At 44.1% G+C, this 19,351-nt stretch overlaps 1 protein-coding gene across 4 annotated transcripts in view; it reads left to right on the forward strand.

Moving 5' to 3' along the window:
• LOC141145227 (NXPE family member 1-like) overlaps positions 1–19,351 on the forward strand; it is a 452,066-nt gene that overhangs the window by 411,610 nt on the left and 21,105 nt on the right. For all 4 annotated transcript variants that reach the window (XM_073631731.1, XM_073631732.1, XM_073631730.1 and 1 more), the window contains exon 5: positions 15,456–15,674. In XM_073631731.1, the coding sequence (XP_073487832.1) occupies positions 15,456–15,674 (219 nt within the window). The remainder of the gene's footprint in view (positions 1–15,455; positions 15,675–19,351) is intronic.

The raw sequence follows: 19,351 nt of genomic DNA on the forward strand, positions 1-19,351 counted from the left end.
CTCTGCATTGAACAGGATCGCCCCAAATCTCTGGGGAAGCAGAGCGAAACCAGACGTACCTCTTATAGAGGTAATACTTGAGGTGGGTGCCTGCACAGAGACTGGTGCAGCAGCAGCGATGATTCCAGGTAAGTGGGAGATTCCAGGTGAGCCGTGCAACTCAGGTAATGCCAGGTAATGTTTGTAATGCCATGGCAAACTGATCCATGCGGTGATCTTGCTCATTCAATCTGGAAAAAATGTGGATTGACTGTATCTTCTGAATTCATGGCCTTCACCTACTGTCAGAAACCATGAAATCAGACCGAGACAGAAGTACAGTTAAATCACACTTGTTTAACTGCTTGTGCCCACCGGCCAAGCGGCGCAGTTCTTGTTCTGGGACGGTGTCATATGACATCCGTCTATTTAAACAGGGCATGCGTGCAATCGTGTGCATGCAGCCCTGTACTTTCTGTGGTGGTGTGTCAAGGAGGCACCGCTAGCCACCGAGGGGGGTGAATGGCCACTGGGCATGGCTGTTTACCATGTGATCGGCCGTGATGAAGTCACGGGCGATCACAGATGGTACCGCCCCACTTTGGCAATTCTATTGTCCTGGTGCTCCAGGGCCTTTAAAAGTGTAATAGGTGGTTGAGAAATGAGATGTGTCATTTATGCTCGTAGAACGCCTGAAGGTGCTACTTCAATGTTGGGCCTTATGTATGTGGCCAGGCTGTGTAAAAGTCACACACATGTGGTATCGCCATACTCGGGAAGAGTAGCAGAATGTATTTTGGGGTGTAATTTGTTGTATGCATATGCTGTGTGTGAGAAATAACCTGATAATATGACAATTTTGTAAAAAAAAAAAAAATCTTCATTTTGCAAAGAATTGTGGGAAAAAATTACAACTAAAAAAACTCACCATGCTACTTACTTAATACCTTGGAATGTCTACTTTCTAAAAAGGGGGTATTTGTACTTTCATGACTTGTTAGTGTCTCAAGAAATGAGATACACTGAAGGCCTGATCAGATGTGATCAATTCTCAGTGATTGGCACCATAGTTTGTAGACTCTATGGGGTAGATTTACTAAAACCGGTGCACTAAGAATCTGGTGCAGCTCCGCATGGGAGCCAATCAGCTTTTAACCTCAGCTTGTTCAATTAAGCTTTGGCAATAAAACCTGGAAGCTGATTGGTTTCTATGCAGAAGTGAGTCTGAGTTTGCACTCTGCAGCTTTAGTAAATAAACCCCTATAACTTTCACAAAGACCAAATAATATACACTGATTTGGGTTATTTTTTACCAAAGCTATGTAGCAGTATAAATTTTGGCCAAAATTTATGAAGAAAAATTACTAATTTGCTAAATTTTATGACAGAAACAAAGAAAAAGGCATTTTTTTCACAAAATGTATGGTCTTTTTATATTTATAGCACAAAAAATAAAAAACCCACTAGTGATTAAATACCACCAAAAGAAAGCTCTATTTGTATGAAAAAAAAGAACGCAAATTTCATATGGGTACAGTGTTGCATGACTGAGTAATTGTCATTCAAAGTGTGAGAGCGCTGAAAGCAGAAAATTGGTCCGGGTCGGAAGGGGGTGTAAGCGCCCTGTATTGAGGTGGTTAATAATAAAAGCAAATAGAACAAAATGTAGTCAAAACATAGTCAGAGTTCAGGAACCGGAATGGATAGTCAGACAAACCAAACGTCAGGGAGCCGGAGATGAGCATAGTAAACCAGCAAGCAGGATCTGGAGCCAAGAAGGGATGTCAGCCAAGCAAGTCTTTTACTAGGAATGCAGGAGAGCGTCTCTGTGATGTTGACTAAGGCAAAGGCAGAGATCCACTGGGCTGAATGGTTTGAGTAGGCAGGAGTGACGAACAGGATATCATCAACAGCTGAGTAACTGTGGAGAGAGGGAGCTGGCAATTAGCCGACAGCTGAGCGGCCAGCTCTGAGAAGGAAGGGCTGAGCCCAGCCCTGACAATTTCTAAAGGAAAAAAATGTCATTTTAAACTTGCTCACGGCTGTAATGTATTGCCGGCTCCCGGCAATATACAGTGGGGACGGAAAGTATTCAGACCCCCTTAAATTTTTCACTCTTTGTTATATTGCAGCCATTTGCTAAAATCATTTAAGTTCATTTTTTCCTCATTAATGTACACACAGCACCCCATATTGACAGAAAAACACAGAATTGTTGACATTTTTGCAGATTTATTAACCACTTAAGGACCGCCTCACGCCGATTTACGTCGGCAAGGCAGCACGGGCAGGCAAAATCACGTACATGTACGTGATTTGCCTCCCGCGGGTGGGGGGTCCGATCGGACCCCCCCCGGTGCCCGAGGCGGTCCCGTTTTGTCCCCCCGCGATCGGAGGTGAGGGGGAGGCCATCCGTTCGTGGCCCCCCCCTCGTGATCGCCGCCGGCCAATCAGATTACTTCCTTTGCTGCTGTATGCTAAACAGCAGCAAAGGAAATGATGTCATCTCTCCTCGGCTCGGTATTCCGTTGCAGCGCCGAGGAGAGAAGACTGGTATGTGAGTGCACCAACACTACACAACACAGTAGAACATGCCAGGCACACAAAACACCCCGATCCCCCCCCCGATCGCCCCCCGATCACCCCCCAATCACCCCCCCCTCCCTGTCACAAACTGACACCAGCAGTTTTTTTTTTTTTTTTTTCTGATTACTGCATTGGTGTCAGTTTGTGACAGTTACAGTGTTGGGACAGTGAGTATTACCCCCCTTTAGGTCTAGGGTACCCCCCTAACCCCCCCTAATAAAGTTTTAACCCCTTGATCACCCCCTGTCACCAGTGTCGCTAAGCGATCATTTTTCTGATCGCTGTATTAGTGTCGCTGGTGATGCTAGTTAGTGAGGTAAATATTTAGGTTCGCCGTCAGCGTTTTATAGCGACAGGGACCCCCATATACTACCTAATAAATGTTCTAACCCCTTGATTGCCCCCTAGTTAACCCTTTCACCACTGATCACCGTATAACTGTTACGGGTGACGCTGGTTAGTTTGTTTATTTTTTATAGTGTCAGGGCACCCGCCGTTTATTACCGAATAAAGGTTTAGCCCCCCGGTCGCCCGGCGGTGATATGCGTCGCCCCAGGCAGCGTCAGATTAGCGCCAGTACCGCTAACACCCACGCACGCAGCATACGCCTCCCTTAGTGGTATAGTATCTGTACGGATCAATATCTGATCCGATCAGATCTATACTAGCATCCCCAGCAGTTTAAGGTTCCCAAAAACGCAGTGTTAGCGGGATCAGCCCAGATACCTGCTAGCACCTGCGTTTTGTCCCTCCGCCCGGCCCACCCAAGTGCAGTATCGATTGATCACTGTCACTTACAAAACACTAAACGCATAACTGCAGCGTTCGCAGAGTCAGGCCTGATCCCTGCGATCGCTAACAGTTTTTTTGGTAGCATTTTGGTGAGCTGGCAAGCACCAGCCCCAGGCAGCGTCAGGTTAGCGCCAGTACCACTGACACCCACGCACGTACCATACACCTCCCTTAGTGGTATAGTATCTGAACGGATCAATATCTGGTCCGATCAGATCTATACTAGCGTCCCCAGCAGTTTAGGGTTCCCAAAAACGCAGTGTTAGCGAGATCAGCCCAGATACCTGCTAGCACCTGCGTTGTGCCCCTCCGCCTGGCCCAGCCCAGCCCACCCAAGTGCAGTATCGATCGATCACTGTCACTTACAAGGCACTAAACGCATAACTGCAGCGTTCGCAGAGTCAGGCCTGATCCCTGCGATCGCTAACAGTTTTTTTGGTAGCATTTTGGTGAACTAGCAAGCACCGGCCCCAGGCAGCGTCAGGTTAGCGCCAGTACCACTAACACCCACGTACGCAGCATACGCCTCCTTTAGTGGTATAGTATCTGAACGGATCAATATCTGATCCGATCAGATCTATACTAGCGTCCCCAGCAGTTTAGGGTTCCCAAAAACGCAGTGTTAGCGGGATCAGCCCAGATACCTGCTAGCACCTGCGTTTTGCCCCTCCGCCCGGCCCAGCCCAGCCCACCCAAGTGAAGTATCGATCGATCACTGTCACTTACAAAACACTAAACGCATAACTGCAGCATTTGCAGAGTCAGGCCTGATCCCTGCGATCGCTAACAGTTTTTTTGGAAGCTTTTTATTGAACTGGCAAGCACCAGCGGCCTAGTATACCCTGGTCGTAGTCAAACCAGCGCTGCAGTAACACTTGGTGACGTGGCGAGTCCCATAAGTGCAGTTCAAGCTGGTGAGGTGGCAAGCACAAATAGTGTCCCGCTGCCACCAAGAAGATAAACACAGGCCCGTCGTGCCCATAGTGCCCTTCCTGCTGCATTCGCCAATCCTAATTGGGAACCCACCACTTCTGCAGCACCCGTACTTCCCCCATTCACATCCCCAACCAAATGCAGTCGGCTGCATGAGAGGCATTTTCTTTATGTCCTCCCGAGTACCCCTACCCAACGAACCCCCAAAAAAGATGTCGTGTCTGCAGCAAGCGCGGATATAGGCGTGACACCCGCTATTATTGTCCCTCCTGTCCTGACAATCCTGGTCTTTGCATTGGTGAATGTTTTGAACGCTACCATGCACTAGTTGAGTATTAGCGTAGGGTACAGCATTCCACAGACTAGGCACACTTTCACAGGGTCTCCCAAGATGCCATCGCATTTTGAGAGACCCGAACCTGGAACCGGTTACAGTTATAAAAGTTAGTTACAAAAAAAGTGTAAAAAAAAATATATATATATATAAAATAAAAAAAAATAGTTGTCGTTTTATTGTTCTCTCTCTCTATTCTCTCTCTCTCTATTGTTCTGCTCTTTTTTTACTGTATTCTATTCTGCAATGTTTTATTGTTATTGTTATTGTTATTATGTTTTATCATGTTTGTTTTTCAGGTATGTAATTATTTATACTTTACTGTTTACTGTGCTTTATTGTTAACCATTGTTAACCATTTTTTTGTCTTCAGGTACGCCATTCACAACTTTGAGTGGTTAAACCAGAATGATGCCTGCAGGTTTAGGTATTATCTTGGTATCATTCTTTTCAGCCAGCGGTCGGCTTTCATGTAAAAGCAATCCTAGCGGCTAATTAGCCTCTAGACTGCCTTTACAAGCCGTGGGAGGGAATGCCCCCCCCCACCGTCTTCCGTGTTTTTCTCTGGCTCTCCTGTCTCAACAGGGAACCTGAGAATGCAGCCGGTGATTCAGCCAGCTGACCATAGAGCTGATCAGAGACAAGAGTGGCTCCAAACATCTCTATGGCCTAAGGAACCGGAAGCTACGAGCATTTTATGACTTAGATTTCGCCGGATGTAAATAGCGCCATTGGGAAATTGGGGAAGCATTTTATCACACCGATCTTGGTGTCGTCAGATGCTTTGAGGGCAGAGGAGAGATCTAGGGTCTAATAGACCCCAATTTTTTCAAAAAAGAGTACCTGTCACTACCTATTGCTATCATAGGGGATATTTACATTCCCCGAGATAACAATAAAAATGATTTAAAAAAAAAAAAATGAAAGGAACAGTTTAAAAATAAGATAAAAAAGCAAAAAAATAATAAAGAAAAAAAAAAAAAAGCACCCCTGTCGCCCCCTGCTCTTGCGCTAAGGCGAACGCAAGCGGCGGTCTGTCGTCAAACGTAAACAGCAATTGCACCATGCATGTGAGGTATCACCGCGAAGGTCAGATCGAGGGCAGTAATTTTAGCAGTAGACCTCCTCTGCAAATCTAAAGTGGTAACCTGTAAAGGCTTTTAAAGGCTTTTAAAAATGTATTTATTTTGTTGCCACTGCACGTTTGTGCGCAATTGTAAAGCATGTCATGTTTGGTATCCATGTACTCGGCCTAAGATCATCTTTTTTATTTCATCAAACATTTGGGCAATATAGTGTGTTTTAGTGCATTAAAATTTAAAAAAGTGTGTTTTTTCCCCAAAAAATGCGTTTGAAAAATCGCTGCGCAAATACTGTGTGAAAAAAAAAAAATGAAACACCCACCATTTTAATCTGTAGGGCATTTGCTTTAAAAAAATATATAATGTTTGGGGGTTCAAAGTAATTTTCTTGCAAAAAAAAAAAAAACTTTTTCATGTAAACAATAAGTGTCAGAAAGGGCTTTGTCTTCAAGTGGTTAGAAGAGTGGGTAATGTGTGACATAAGCTTCTAAATGTTGTGCATAAAATGCCAGGACAGTTCAAAACCCCCCCAAATGACCCCATTTTGGAAAGTAGACACCCCAAGCTATTTGCTGAGAGGCATGTCGAGTCCATGAAATATTTTATATTGCGACACAAGTTGCGGGAAAGAGACAAATTTTTTTTTTTTTTGCACAAAGTTGTCACTAAATGATATATTGCTCAAACATGCCATGGGAATATGTGAAATTACACCCCAAAATACATTCTGCTGCTTCTCCTGAGTACGGGGATACCACATGTGTGAGACTTTTTGGGAGCCTAGCCGCGTACGGGACCCCGAAAACCAAGCACCGCCTTCAGGCTTTCTAAGGGCGTGAATTTTTGATTTCACTCTTCACTGCCTATCACAGTTTCGGAGGCCATGGAATGCCCAGGTGGCACAAAACCCCCCCAAATGACCCCATTTTGGAAAGTGGGGGGGTTGTGCCACCTGGGCATTCCATGGCCTCCGAAACTGTGATAGGCAGTGAAGAGTGAAATCAAAAATTTACACCCTTAGAAATCCTGAAGGCGGTGATTGGTTTTCGGGGTCCCGTACGCGGCTAGGCTCCCAAAAAGTCCCACACATGTGGTATCCCCGTACTCAGGAGAAGTAGCTGAATGTATTTTGGGGTGCAATTCCACATAGGCCCATGGCCTGTGTGAGCAATATTTCATTTAGTGACAACTTTTTGTAAATATTTTTTTTTTTTTTGTCATTATTCAATCACTTGGGACAAAAATAAATATTCAATGGGTTCAACATGCCTATCAGCAATTTCCTTGGGGTGTCTACTTTCCAAAATGGGGTCATTTGGGGGGGGGGGTTTGTACTGCCCTGCCATTTTAGCACCTCAAGAAATGACATAGGCAGTCATAAACTAAAAGCTGTGTAAATTCCAGAAAATGTACCCTAGTTTGTAGACGCTATAACTTTTGCGCAAACCAATAAATATACGCTTATTGACATTTTTTTTACCAAAGACATGTGGCCGAATACATTTTGGCCTAAATGTATGACTAAAATTGAGTTTATTGGATTTTTTTTATAACAAAAAGTAGAAAATATCATTTTTTTTCAAAATTTTCGGTCTTTTTCCGTTTATAGCGCAAAAAATAAAAACTGCAGAGGTGATCAAATACCATCAAAAGAAAGCTCTATTTGTGGGAAGAAAAGGACGCAAATTTCGTTTGGGTACAGCATTGCATAACCGCGCAATTAGCAGTTAAAGCGACGCAGTGCCAAATTGGAAAAGGACCTCTGGTCCTTAGGCAGCATAATGGTCCGGGGCTCAAGTGGTTAAAAAAGAAAAACTGAAATATTACATGGTCCTAAGTATTCAAACCCTTTGCTGTAAAAACTCATATATTTAACTCAGGTGCTGTCCATTTCTTCTGATCATCCTTGAGATGGTTCTACACCTTCATTTGAGTCCAGCTGTGTTTGATTATACTGATTGGACTTGATTAGGAAAGCCACACACCTGTCTATATAAGACCTTACAGCTCACAGTGCATGTCAGAGCAAATGAGAATCACTGCCTGAAGAGCTCAGAGACAGAATTGTGGCAAGGCACAGATCTGGCCAAGGTTACGAAACAATTTCTGCTGCACTTAAGGTTCCCAAGAGCACACTGGCCTCCATAATCCTTAAATGGAAGACGTTTGGGATGACCAGAACCCTTCCTAGAGCTGGCCATCCGGCCAAACTGAGCTATCGGGGGAGAAGAGCCTTGGTGAGAGAGGTAAAGAAGAACCCAAAGATCACTGTGGCTGAGCTCCAGAGATGCAGTCGGGAGATGGGAGAAAGTTGTAGAAGGTCAACCATCACTGCAGCCCTCTACCAGTCGGGGCTTTATGGAAGAGTGGTCCGACGGAAGCCTCTCCTCAGTGTAAGACACAGGAAAACCTGCATGGAGTTTGCTAAAAAACACCTAAAGGACTCCAAGATGGTGAGAAATAAGATTCTTTGGTCTGATAAGACCAAGATAGAACTTTTTGGCCTTAATTCTAAGCGGTATGTGTGGAGAAAACCAGGCACTGCTCATCACCTGTCTAATACAGTGCCAACAGTGAAGCATGGTAGTGGCAGCATCATGCTGTGGGGGTGTTTTTCAGCTGCAGGGACAGTATGACTGGTTGCAATCGAGGGAAAGATGAATGCGGCCAAGTACAGGGATATCCAGAGTGCTCAGGACCTCAGACTGGGCCGCAGGTTTACCTTCCAACAAGACAATGACCCTAAGCACACAGCTAAAATAACGAAGGAGTGGCTTCACAACAACTCTGTGACTGTTCTTGAATGGCACAGCCAGAGCCTTGACTTAAACCCAATTGAGCATTTTGAAGAGACCTAAAAATGGCTGTCCACAAACTTTTACCATCCAACCTGACAGAACTGGAGAGGAACTGCAAGGAGGAATGGCAGAGGATCCCCAAATCCAGGTGTGAAAAACTTGTTGCATCTTTGCCAAAAGACTCATTGCCAGTGGCGTCGCTAGGGGGTGGCTTTTGGGGCTATAGCCCCTAATCTGGGGCCCATAGCCCCGAGTATCTGCAGGGGTCCCCAAGGGGAGGGGAGGCTCTCTGGGGACCCTGATGTAAGTGGGGGGCTCTCTGGGGACCCTGATGCAAGTGAGAGGCTCTCTGGGGACCATGATTTAAGGGGGAGGCTTTATTGGGACCCTAATGTAAGGGGGGCTCTCTGGGAACCCTGATGTAAGCGGTGGGGCTCTCTGGGTACCCTGGTGCAAGGGGAGGCTCTCTGGGGACTCTGATGTAAGGAGGAGGTTCTCTGGGAACTCTGATGTAAGGAGGAGGCTCTCTGGGGACCGTGATGTAAAGGGGGCGCTCTCTGGGGAACCTGATGTAAGGGGGGGCTCTCTGGGGATATATACACACACACGTATATTACTCTATATACATGTGTATGCACGCCCAAGCGTATAACTTTCTTTATTACGCTCCTATGGGCTCTAGCCCCAGATCTTTTGTAGACCTAGCAACGCCCCTACTCATGGCTGTATTAGATCAAAAAGCATGCTTCTACTAAATACTGAGCAAAAGGTCTAAATACTTAGGACCATGTGATATTTCAGTTTTTCTTTTTTAATAAATCTGCAAAAATGTCAACAATTCTGTGTTTTTCTGTCAATATGGGGTGCTGTATGTACATTAATGAGGAAAAAAATGAACTTAAATGATTTTAGCAAATGGCTGCAATAAAACAAAGAGTGAAAAATGTAAGGGGGTCTGAATACTTTCCGTCCCCACTGTAGATAAAAAACCAAGGAAAAAATTGGCGTGGGTTCCCAGCTCCCAGACCATACCAGGCCCTTTGGGTGATTATGATGTAAAAAGAGTAAACACAGTTGACTGATAATAAATGGCTTCAGCCAAACACTAACCATGAGTGAAAGAAATGTTTTTGTGTTATCATTCATATTCTCTGAAAAATGGCCAAAAAAAATCATAAATTCTGCCAGGGTATGTAAACTTATGAGCACAACTGTGTATTTATGTATATGTATGTGTGTATACATATACAGTCAGGTCCATAATTATTGGGACATTGACACGATTCTAATCTTTTTGGCTTTATACACCACCACAATGGATTTGAAATGAAACTAACAAGATGTGCTTTAACTGCAGACCTTCAGTTTTAATTTGAGGGTATTTACATTCAAATCAGGTGAACGGTGTAGGAATTACAACAGTTTGTATATGTGCCTCCCGCATTTTAAGGGACCAAAAGTAATGGGACAGATTAACAATCATCCATCAAACTTTCACTTTTTAATACTTGGTTGCAAGTCCTTTGCAGTCAATTACAGCCTGAAGTCTGGAATGCATAGACACCACCAGACGCTGGGTTTCATCCCTGGTGATGCTCTGCCAGGCCTCTACTGCAACTATCTTCAGTTCCTGCTTGTTCTTGGGGCATTTTCCCTTCAGTTTTGTCTTCAGCAAGTGAAATGCATGCTCAATCGAATTCAGGTCAGGTGATTGACTTGGCCATTGCATAACATTCCATTTCTTTCCCTTAAAAAACTCTTTGGTTGCTTTCGCAGTATGTTTCGGGTCATTGTCCATCTGCACTGTGAAGCGCCATCCAATGAGTTCTGAAGCATTTTGCTGAATATGAGCAGATAATATTGCCCGAAACACTTCAGAATTCATCCTGCTGCTTTTGTCAGCAGTCACATCATCAATAAATACAAGAGAACCAGTTCCATTGGCAGCCATACATGCCCACGCCATGACACTACCACCACCATGCTTCACTGATGAGGTGGTATGCTTTGGATCATGAGCAGTTCCTTTCCTTCTCCATACTCTTCTCTTCCCATCACTCTGGTACAAGTTGATCTTGGTCTCATCTGTCCATAGGATGTTGTTCCAGAACTGTGAAGGCATTTTAGATTTTTTTTTGCCAAACTCTAATCTGGCTTTCCTGTTTTTGAGGCTCACCAATGGTTTACATCTTGTGGTGAACCCTCTGTATTTACTCTGGTAAAGTCTTCTCTTGAATGTTGACTTTGACACACATACACCTACCTCCTGGAGAGTGTTCTTGATCTGGCCAACTCTTGTGAAGGGTGTTTTCTTCACCAGGAAAAGAATTCTTCGGTCATCCACCACAGTTGTTTTTGCCGTGGTCTTCTGGGGCTTTTGGTGTTGCTGAGCTCACCGGTGCGTTCTTTCTTTTTAAGGATGTTCCAAACAGTTGATTTGGCCACACCTAATGTTTTTGCTATCTCTCTGATGGGTTTGTTTTGTTTTCTCAGCCTAATGATGGCTTGCTTCACTGATAGTGACAGCTCTTTGGATCTCACATTGAGAGTTGACAGCAACAGATTCCAAATGCAAATAGCACACTTGAAATGAACTGTGGACATTTTATCTGCTCCTTGTAAATGGGATAATGAGAGAATAACACACACCTGGCCATGGAACAGCTGAGCAGCCAATTGTCCCATTACTTTAGGTCCCTTAAAAAGTGGCAGGCACATATACAAACTATTGTAATTCCTACACTGTTCACCTGATTTGGATGTAAATACCCTCAAATTAAAGCTGAAAGTCTGCAGTTAAAGCACATCTTGTTAGTTTCATTTCAAATCCCTTGTGGTGGTGTATAAAGCCAAAAAGATTAGAATTGTGTCGATGTCCCAATAGTTATGGACCTGACTGTATATATATACACACACTAAACTGCCTGCATGCCACTAACTAACCTGCCTAATCTAGCTCTAATGCCCCGTACACACGATCGGATTTTCCGACAACAAATGTTGGATGTGAGCTTTTTGTCGGAAAGTCCGACTGTGTGTATGCTCCATAGAACATTTGTTGTCGAAATTTTGCCAACAAATGTTTGAGAGCAGGTTCTCAAATTTTCCAACAACAAGACTTCTTGTCAGAAATTCCGAGCGTGTGTACACAATTCCGACACACAAAAGTTAACGCATGCTCGGAATCAAGCAGAAGAGCCACACTGGCTATTGAACTGGCTCGTCATACATGTTGTACGTCACCATGTTCTTGACGTTTGGAATTTCCGACAACATTTCTGTGGCCGTGTCTGTGCAAGACAAGTTTGAGCCAACATCCTTCGGAAAAAAATCCATGGTGTTGTTGTCGGACAATCCTATCGTGTGTACAAAGCCTTATTCTCTCAATCTCCATGTCACACTACATACGGCCGCCGTGTAAGCAGCCTTATATAGTGTAGGGCATGGACCTAGCCCCCTGAGCCATGATTGGCTAAAGGCACCCTGCCTTTGGCCAATCATGGCTCTCACAGCAGATCGCGCTGTGATTGGCCAAAGCATGCAAGTCTGGTGCATGCTTTGGCCAATCAGCAGACGTTAATGCACTGCGACCTCCCAGTGCATTATGGGGCGTTCCGCGGTGCTTGAATTTGCTGAGAACGCCCCGTAATGTTTGGAATTCGCCGAGCGGGCGAGTACCCAATGTTCGGGGGTGTACTCACTTTTGTTGCCAGCGGTTTAGACATTAATGGCTGTGTGTTGAGTTATTTTGAGGGGACAGCAAATTTACACTGTTATAAAAGCTGTACACTCACTACTTTACATTGTAGCAAAGTGTCACTTCTTCGGTGTTGTCACATAAAATATATAATATAATATTTACAAAAATGTGAGGGGTGTACTCACTTTTGTGAGATACTGTATATCTTCTTTATTATGATGAGAAGTATTTCCTTTTCTTTTTTAAATATATTTTTAGACAGGTAAATATTGCAGATGAATATTATGTGTGGAGCATGTGGAGCTTCTTGCCTCCTTTTTACAATTTCCAGCTTCCCTTCCCTACAATGGAAAAAGACAGTTGTTTACACACCACAGTACCTCAAGCTGAAATTTAAATACTGAGTTACAAGAGCAATGACTCATCCCACTCTCTCCTCCTCTCTTCAAATTGCTATCTACAGAGAGGCTGGCCATTGACGGAGCAAATTTCTTTCCTTGAACCCATGAAATTTGCTTGATCCCCCATCAACACAGTCAGTGGATTCCCTCCCGCCAAGCCACTGTGTTCTCCCAGCGGTGGAGGGGGGGGTGCGTGAAGTCGCCCCCGCCGGGAGAAACCGTGATTAATGTTAGCAGCTTTAGCAGCTGCTTGCAATAATTGCACTTAAAATCAGGCAGGCTGGTTGTACCCAAGTTCAGCCTGCCCATACAAGGTTCGAGCTGTCTATAACTGGCATAAGGGATTCATAAAAAAAATGCATAGCCATTTATCAAGTGAATGCACATTCTTTCTGTGTGAACTGGGCAAAAACAAATGTTCTTTGGGCTATTTTCCTTTCTGTACAAATGTTCTTTTATTATAAGTAGTAGTAAAATACCGCATTATGGTCTCTATATGGAGCATAGGAAATGCAGTATCTCACAATATTTGTAAATATTTTATTATATCATTTCATGTGACAACACTGAGGAAATTACACTTTGCTACAATTTAAAGTAGTGAGTGTACAGCTTGTATAATAGTGTCAATTTGCTGTCCACTCAAAATAACTCAACACACAGCAATTAATGTCTAAACCACTGGCAAAAAAAATTAGTACATCCCTAAGTGAAAATGTCCAAATTGGGCCCAAAGTGTCAATATTTTTTGTGGCCACCATTATTTTCCAGCACTGCCTTAACCCTCTTGGGCATGGAGTTCACCAGAGCTTCACAGGTTGCCACTGGAGTCCTCTTCCACTCCTCCATGACGACATCACGGAGCTGGTGGATGTTAGAGACTTTGCGCTCTTCCACCTTCCGTTTGAGGATGCCCCACAGATGCTCAATAGGGTTTAGGTCTGGAGACACCTTTACCCTCAGCTTCTTTAGCAAGGCAATAGTCATCTTGGAGGTGTGTTTGGGGTCGTTTTAATGTTGGAATACTGCCCTGTGGCCTAGTCTCCGAAGGGAGGGGATCATGCGTTGCTTCAGTATGTCACAGTACATGTTGGCATTCATGGTTCCCTCAGTGAACTGTAGTTCCCCAGTGCCGGCAGCACTCATGCAGCCTCAGACTATGACACTCTCACCACCATGCTTGTCTGTAGGCAAGACACACTTGTCTTTGTACTCCTCACCTGGTTGCCGCCACACACACTTGACACCATCTGAACCAAATAAGTTTATTTTGGTCTCATCAGACCACAGGACATGGTTCCAGTAATCCATGTCCTTAGTCTGCTTGTCTTCATCAAACTGTTTGCAGGCTTTCTTTGCATCATCTTTAGAAGAGGCTTCCTTCTGGGACGACAGCCTTGCAGACCAATTTGATGCAGCGTGCAGTGTATGGTCTGAGCACTGACAGGCAGAACCCCTACTCCTTTGACCTCTGTAGCAATGCTGGCAGCACTCACATGTCTATTTTCCACAGACAACCTCTGGATATGGCGCTGAGCACATGCACTCATCTTCTTTGGTCGACCATGGCGAGGCCTGTTCTGAGTGGAACCTGTCCTGTTAAACCACTGTATGGTCTTGGCCACCGTGCTGCAGCTCGGTTTCAGGGTCTTGGCAATCTTCTTATAGCCTAGGCTAGTGATGGCGAACCTTGGCACTCCAGATGTTTTGGAACTACATTTCCCATGATGCTCAACTACACTGCAGAGTGCATGAGCCTCATGGGAAATGTAGCTCCAAAATATCTGGGGTGCCAAGGTTCGCCATCACTGGCCTAGACCATCTTTATGTAGAGCAACAATTCTTTTTTCAGATCCTCAGAGAGTTCTTTGCCATGAGGTGCCATGTTGAACTTTCAGTGACCAGTATGAGAGAGTGAGAGCGATAACACCAAATTTAACACACCTGCTCCTCATTCACACCTGAGACCTTGTAACATGGCACCGGGGAGGGAAAATGGCTAATTGGGCCCAATTTGGACATTATCACTTAGGGGTGTACTCACTTTTGTTGCAAGTGGTTTAGATATTAATGGCTGTGTGTTGAGTTATTTTGAGGGGACAGCAAATTTACTGTTATACAAGCTGTACACTCACTACTTTACATTGTAGCAAAGTGTCATTTTTTCAGTGTTGTCACATGAAAAGATATACAATATTAACAAAAATGCGAGGGTGTACTCACTTTTGTGAGATACTGTACATATGTCTTTGTAACAAAAAATACTAGAGAATGCTGGAGGGAATTAGCAAATCAATGTAACCATTTACATTTATTGGTTACATTCATTTTTTAATGCCCTCTATGTTCCTCAACCCATAATAAGAGAACATTTATTCAGAAGAGAAAATTCTTTCAATTATCAATTTGCACAGAATGAATGTACATGCAGACCCAGTGGACACATTGCTATGCCAATTATTATAAAATATATCTGAAAGAAAACAGGTTTTGCTGAGCTCTCCATGGGAACCCTGCTTTGTGTGTTTGCCTTGTAATACATATTATATTCGTTTAACAAAAATTGTACATTGTATACAGTATATGTAAAAAAATAAAAATAAATAACCAGTATAGTTTTTCTCTCATTCATCTGACACTTTTGCATAATATTACAGCTGCGTGTTACAATAAGTGCCTAACATATCCATGGTTTGTTCTAGTCACTTTTTGTTGAAATGAAAAAATTGATCTCAGATGCAAATGGTCTCTATAATTGAATGGTTGTACAATAAATTTATATAGCTGTGGTACAATTCAAAAGTAATGGTTATATTATTAATGCAAATACTTCTATTATATTTTTGTCAGATTCAAGTTTAGAGGCAAAAGAGAAATGCAAAACGGGAGGGAAATTAGAATACCCCAGTGGATATGTCATGAACAATATTTGGTACCCAAAGACTTGCAAAATGCAGACGTACCATGAAGTAGAAGAACGAAATGCTTGCATGAAGGGAAGGTTCTTCTACATGTTTGGGGACTCAACCATGCATCAGTGGATATATATTTTTGAAACTAAGTTGAAAAGTAAGTATTGCTACTTGCTAGTATGAAACTATGATTCATTTGTTTAAATCTACCAGAATAAACGTTGAGGGTGTACCTAGCCACATTCTCAGTTGAGTTTGTAAATAAAGGACAGACAAGAATTCTCCTTCTTGCTTCTCCAGGCTATGAACACATATGTACATATTCTTACTTAGGGATAAGCTTTGTGTTCGAGTTGAACCCATGTTCGACTCGAACATCGTCTGTTCGCCCGTTCGCCGAATTGCGAATGATATGGGCCGTTCGCGCCAAATTCGTGTGGCGTGTCACGGCCCATAATTCACTGCGGCATCGCACTGCATTGCTGGCTGATGATTGGCCAAGCATGCACTATGACCCGCATGCTTGGCCAATCACAGCGCCGTCTGAACAGAGAGCCGTAATTGGCCAAAGCAAAAGAGGCTTTGGCCAATTATGGCTCAGGGGATTTAGTACACGCCCCACACTATATAAGGCCGCCTGCACGGCGGCCCTGTGTAGTGTGTGTTCCGGCGTTGAAAGATATAGACAGAGAGACAGTGTCATTTGATTTAAGTTAGATAGATTAGGCAGGACAGTCAGTGAGCTAGCTGCACTTACAGTGTATTGTGTATATATATGCATCCCAGGTGTTGTGTATATATATATATTCACTATATTCAGTTTAGCTAGATCCGTTCCTGTTATCTTTCTACTGACAGGCAGGCTTGTCTTGTTACAGTATTTACAGCTACCTGAAGAAAATTGCTGGTGTCCTTTGATCCTATTAGTACCACAGTCAGGCAGCTAGACTATTTACAGTTAGTGTAGTGCGTCCTCCTCACAGTGTTCAGTTAAAGCTACAAGTTAGTTTAGTGTGACCTCTGCACAGTGTTTAGCTAAAACTACAAGTTAGTGTAGTGCACAGTGTTCAGCTAAAGCTACAAGTTAGGGTAGTGCGTCCTCCTCACAGTGTTCAGCTAAAATTACAAGTTAGTGTAGTGTGACCTCTGCACAGTGTTCAGCTAAAGCTACAAGTTAGTGTAGTGCATCCTCTGAACATTGTTCAGCTAAAGCTACAAGTTAGTGTAGTGCGTCCTCCTCACAGTGTTCAGCTAAAACTACAAGTTAGTGTAGTGCGACCTCTGGACAGTGTTCAGCTAAAGCTACAAGTTAGTGTAGTGCGTCCTCCTCACAGTGTTCAGCTAAAACTACAAGTTATGCCCTGTACACACGGTCGGACATTGATCGGACATTCCGACAACAAAGTCCATGGATTTTTTCAGACGGATGTTGGCTCAAACTTGTTTTGCATTCACACGGTCACACAAAGTTATCGGAAAATCCGATCGTTCTGAACGCAGTGACGTAAAGCACATACGTCGGGACTATAAACGGGGCAGTAGCCAATAGCTTTCGTCTCTTAATTTATTCTGAGCATGCGTGGCACTTTTTCCGTCGGATTTGTGTACACACGATTGGAATTTCTGACAACGGATTTTGTTGTCGGAAAATTTTATAGCAAGCTCTCAAACTTTGTGTGTCGGAAATTCCAATGGAAAATGTGTGATGGAGCCCACACACGGTCGGAATTTCCGACAACAAGGTCCTATCACACATTTTCCGTCGGAAAATCCGACCGTGTGTACAGGGCATTATTGTAGTGCGACCTCTGCACAGTGTTCAGCTAAAGCTACAAGTTAGTGTAGTGCGTCCTCTGAACAGTGTTCAGCTAAATCTACAAGTTAGTGTAGTGTGTCCTCCTCACAGTATTCAGCTAAAACTACAAGTTAGTGTAGTGCGAGCTCTGCACAGTGTTCAGCTAAAGCCACCTGTAGAAGGTTGGTGGTGTTTTCTTGATCCTATCACTACTGCAGGCAGCTAAATAAGCTACAAGTTAGTGTAGTGCGTCTTCCTCACAGTGTTCAGCTAAACCTACAAGTTAGTGTAGTGCGAGCTCTGCACAGTGTTCAGCTAAAGCTACCTGTAGAAGGTTGGTGGTGTTTTCCCGATCCTATCACTACCACAGGCAGCTAAATAAGCTACAAGTTCGTTTTTTGTGAGCTCTGCACAGTGTTCAGCTAAAGCTACCTGTAGAAGGTTGGTGGTGTTCTCATACTACAGGCAGGCAGTTGATTTTGCTAGCTGCAGTATCAGTGTATATATATATATATATATATATATATATATATATATATATATATATATATATATATACTAGAGGCAACAGTGCTGGTCGTGGAGACGGTGCATCCTCATCAGCACGTGGCCGTGGGACACGCTTGGCCTTTTTTTCGGCAGCTGGTCGTGTTGAGCCGCAACATGCGGAAGACTTGGTCGAGTGGATGACCAAGCCGTCCTCATCCTCCTCATCCTGGTACTGTTAGACCTCAGCGCAGCATTCGATACAGTAGACCACAATACTTTACTTGTCCGCCTCGCTGAAGTAGCAGGAGCTACAGGTTCTGCTCTAAAATGGTTTACATCCTTCTTAGAGAATCGCTCCCAAACAGTGAAACTAGGAACATTCACCTCGGAAACCCGGGCAGTCTCCTGCGGAGTCCCTCAAGGATCACCCTTGTCACCAGTACTATTCAACATATACATCCGCCCACTTCTCAATATCATCAGGAAAACCGATCTTTGCTTCCATTCATACGCTGACGACACCCAACTCTACCTTCGCATCAACGGACAAAAAGACCTTCATCAGCAATTACAGAAATGCCTCACCTTAATAGATGACTAGATGACCACTAGCTCCCTCAAACTTAACGGATCAAAAACAGAGCTTCTTCTCCTACATGCCAACAAAAATTCCAAAATAAAGACTCCGTGGACACCTCCCACCATCCTTGGACAGACCATCTCCCCAAGCACCAAAGCCAAGAGTCTCGGAGTCATTTTTGACTCAGGAATGACAATGGATGCACAAATAGGATCAGTGGTGTGCGGATCCCACCATCTCCTCCGCCAACTACGTAGACTCATCCCCTTCATCCCAGAAGAGGACAAAGCGGCAGTTGTGGGAACAATCATCAATTCCCGACTCGACTACGCCAATTCGCTCTACGTAGGACTACCCCAATATCAGCTTGCGCGCTTACAACTCATCCAAAACATGGCGGCAAGACTGTTAACAGGAAAAAACCCTGGGAATCCATCTCCCCCTCCCTAAAGAGCCTACACTGGCTAACCGTGAAGAATCGGATCACATTCAAGACCCTCTGCCTCACCCACAAATGCGTACAAGGAAACGCCCCACCATATCTCCGCGAGAAAATAAAACACTACACACCGAATCGCAGTCTTCGATCAGCTAACCAAAACCTCCTTACCATTCCCAAATACCGCTACAAAGCAAAGGGAGAACGAAGATTCGCAGTCCAAGGACCTCGACTATGGAATGCTCTTCCAACTAACATCCGCATGGAAGAAAACCACCAGGCCTTCAGAAAAAAACTAAAGACCTTCCTTTTCTGAGAAGCTGACATCAGAGAATGCATCCAGCGCCTTGAGGCGATTCAGTTCGCATTTGCAGCGCTTTACAAATCATTCATTCATTCATTCATTCATCCTCTCTCGCCCATGCTCAGGGTACTTTGTCTGGCAAAGCAGCTGCCAACGCGGCCTCTTCCCTCGGCTCAACGGCATCAGTGACTCCTTCCCTAGCCCCACCATGTCCTCCTGAGGAGTCA

Source organism: Aquarana catesbeiana, linkage group LG05 (assembly GCF_042186555.1).
Source record: "Aquarana catesbeiana isolate 2022-GZ linkage group LG05, ASM4218655v1, whole genome shotgun sequence".
NCBI lineage: Eukaryota > Metazoa > Chordata > Amphibia > Anura > Ranidae > Aquarana > Aquarana catesbeiana.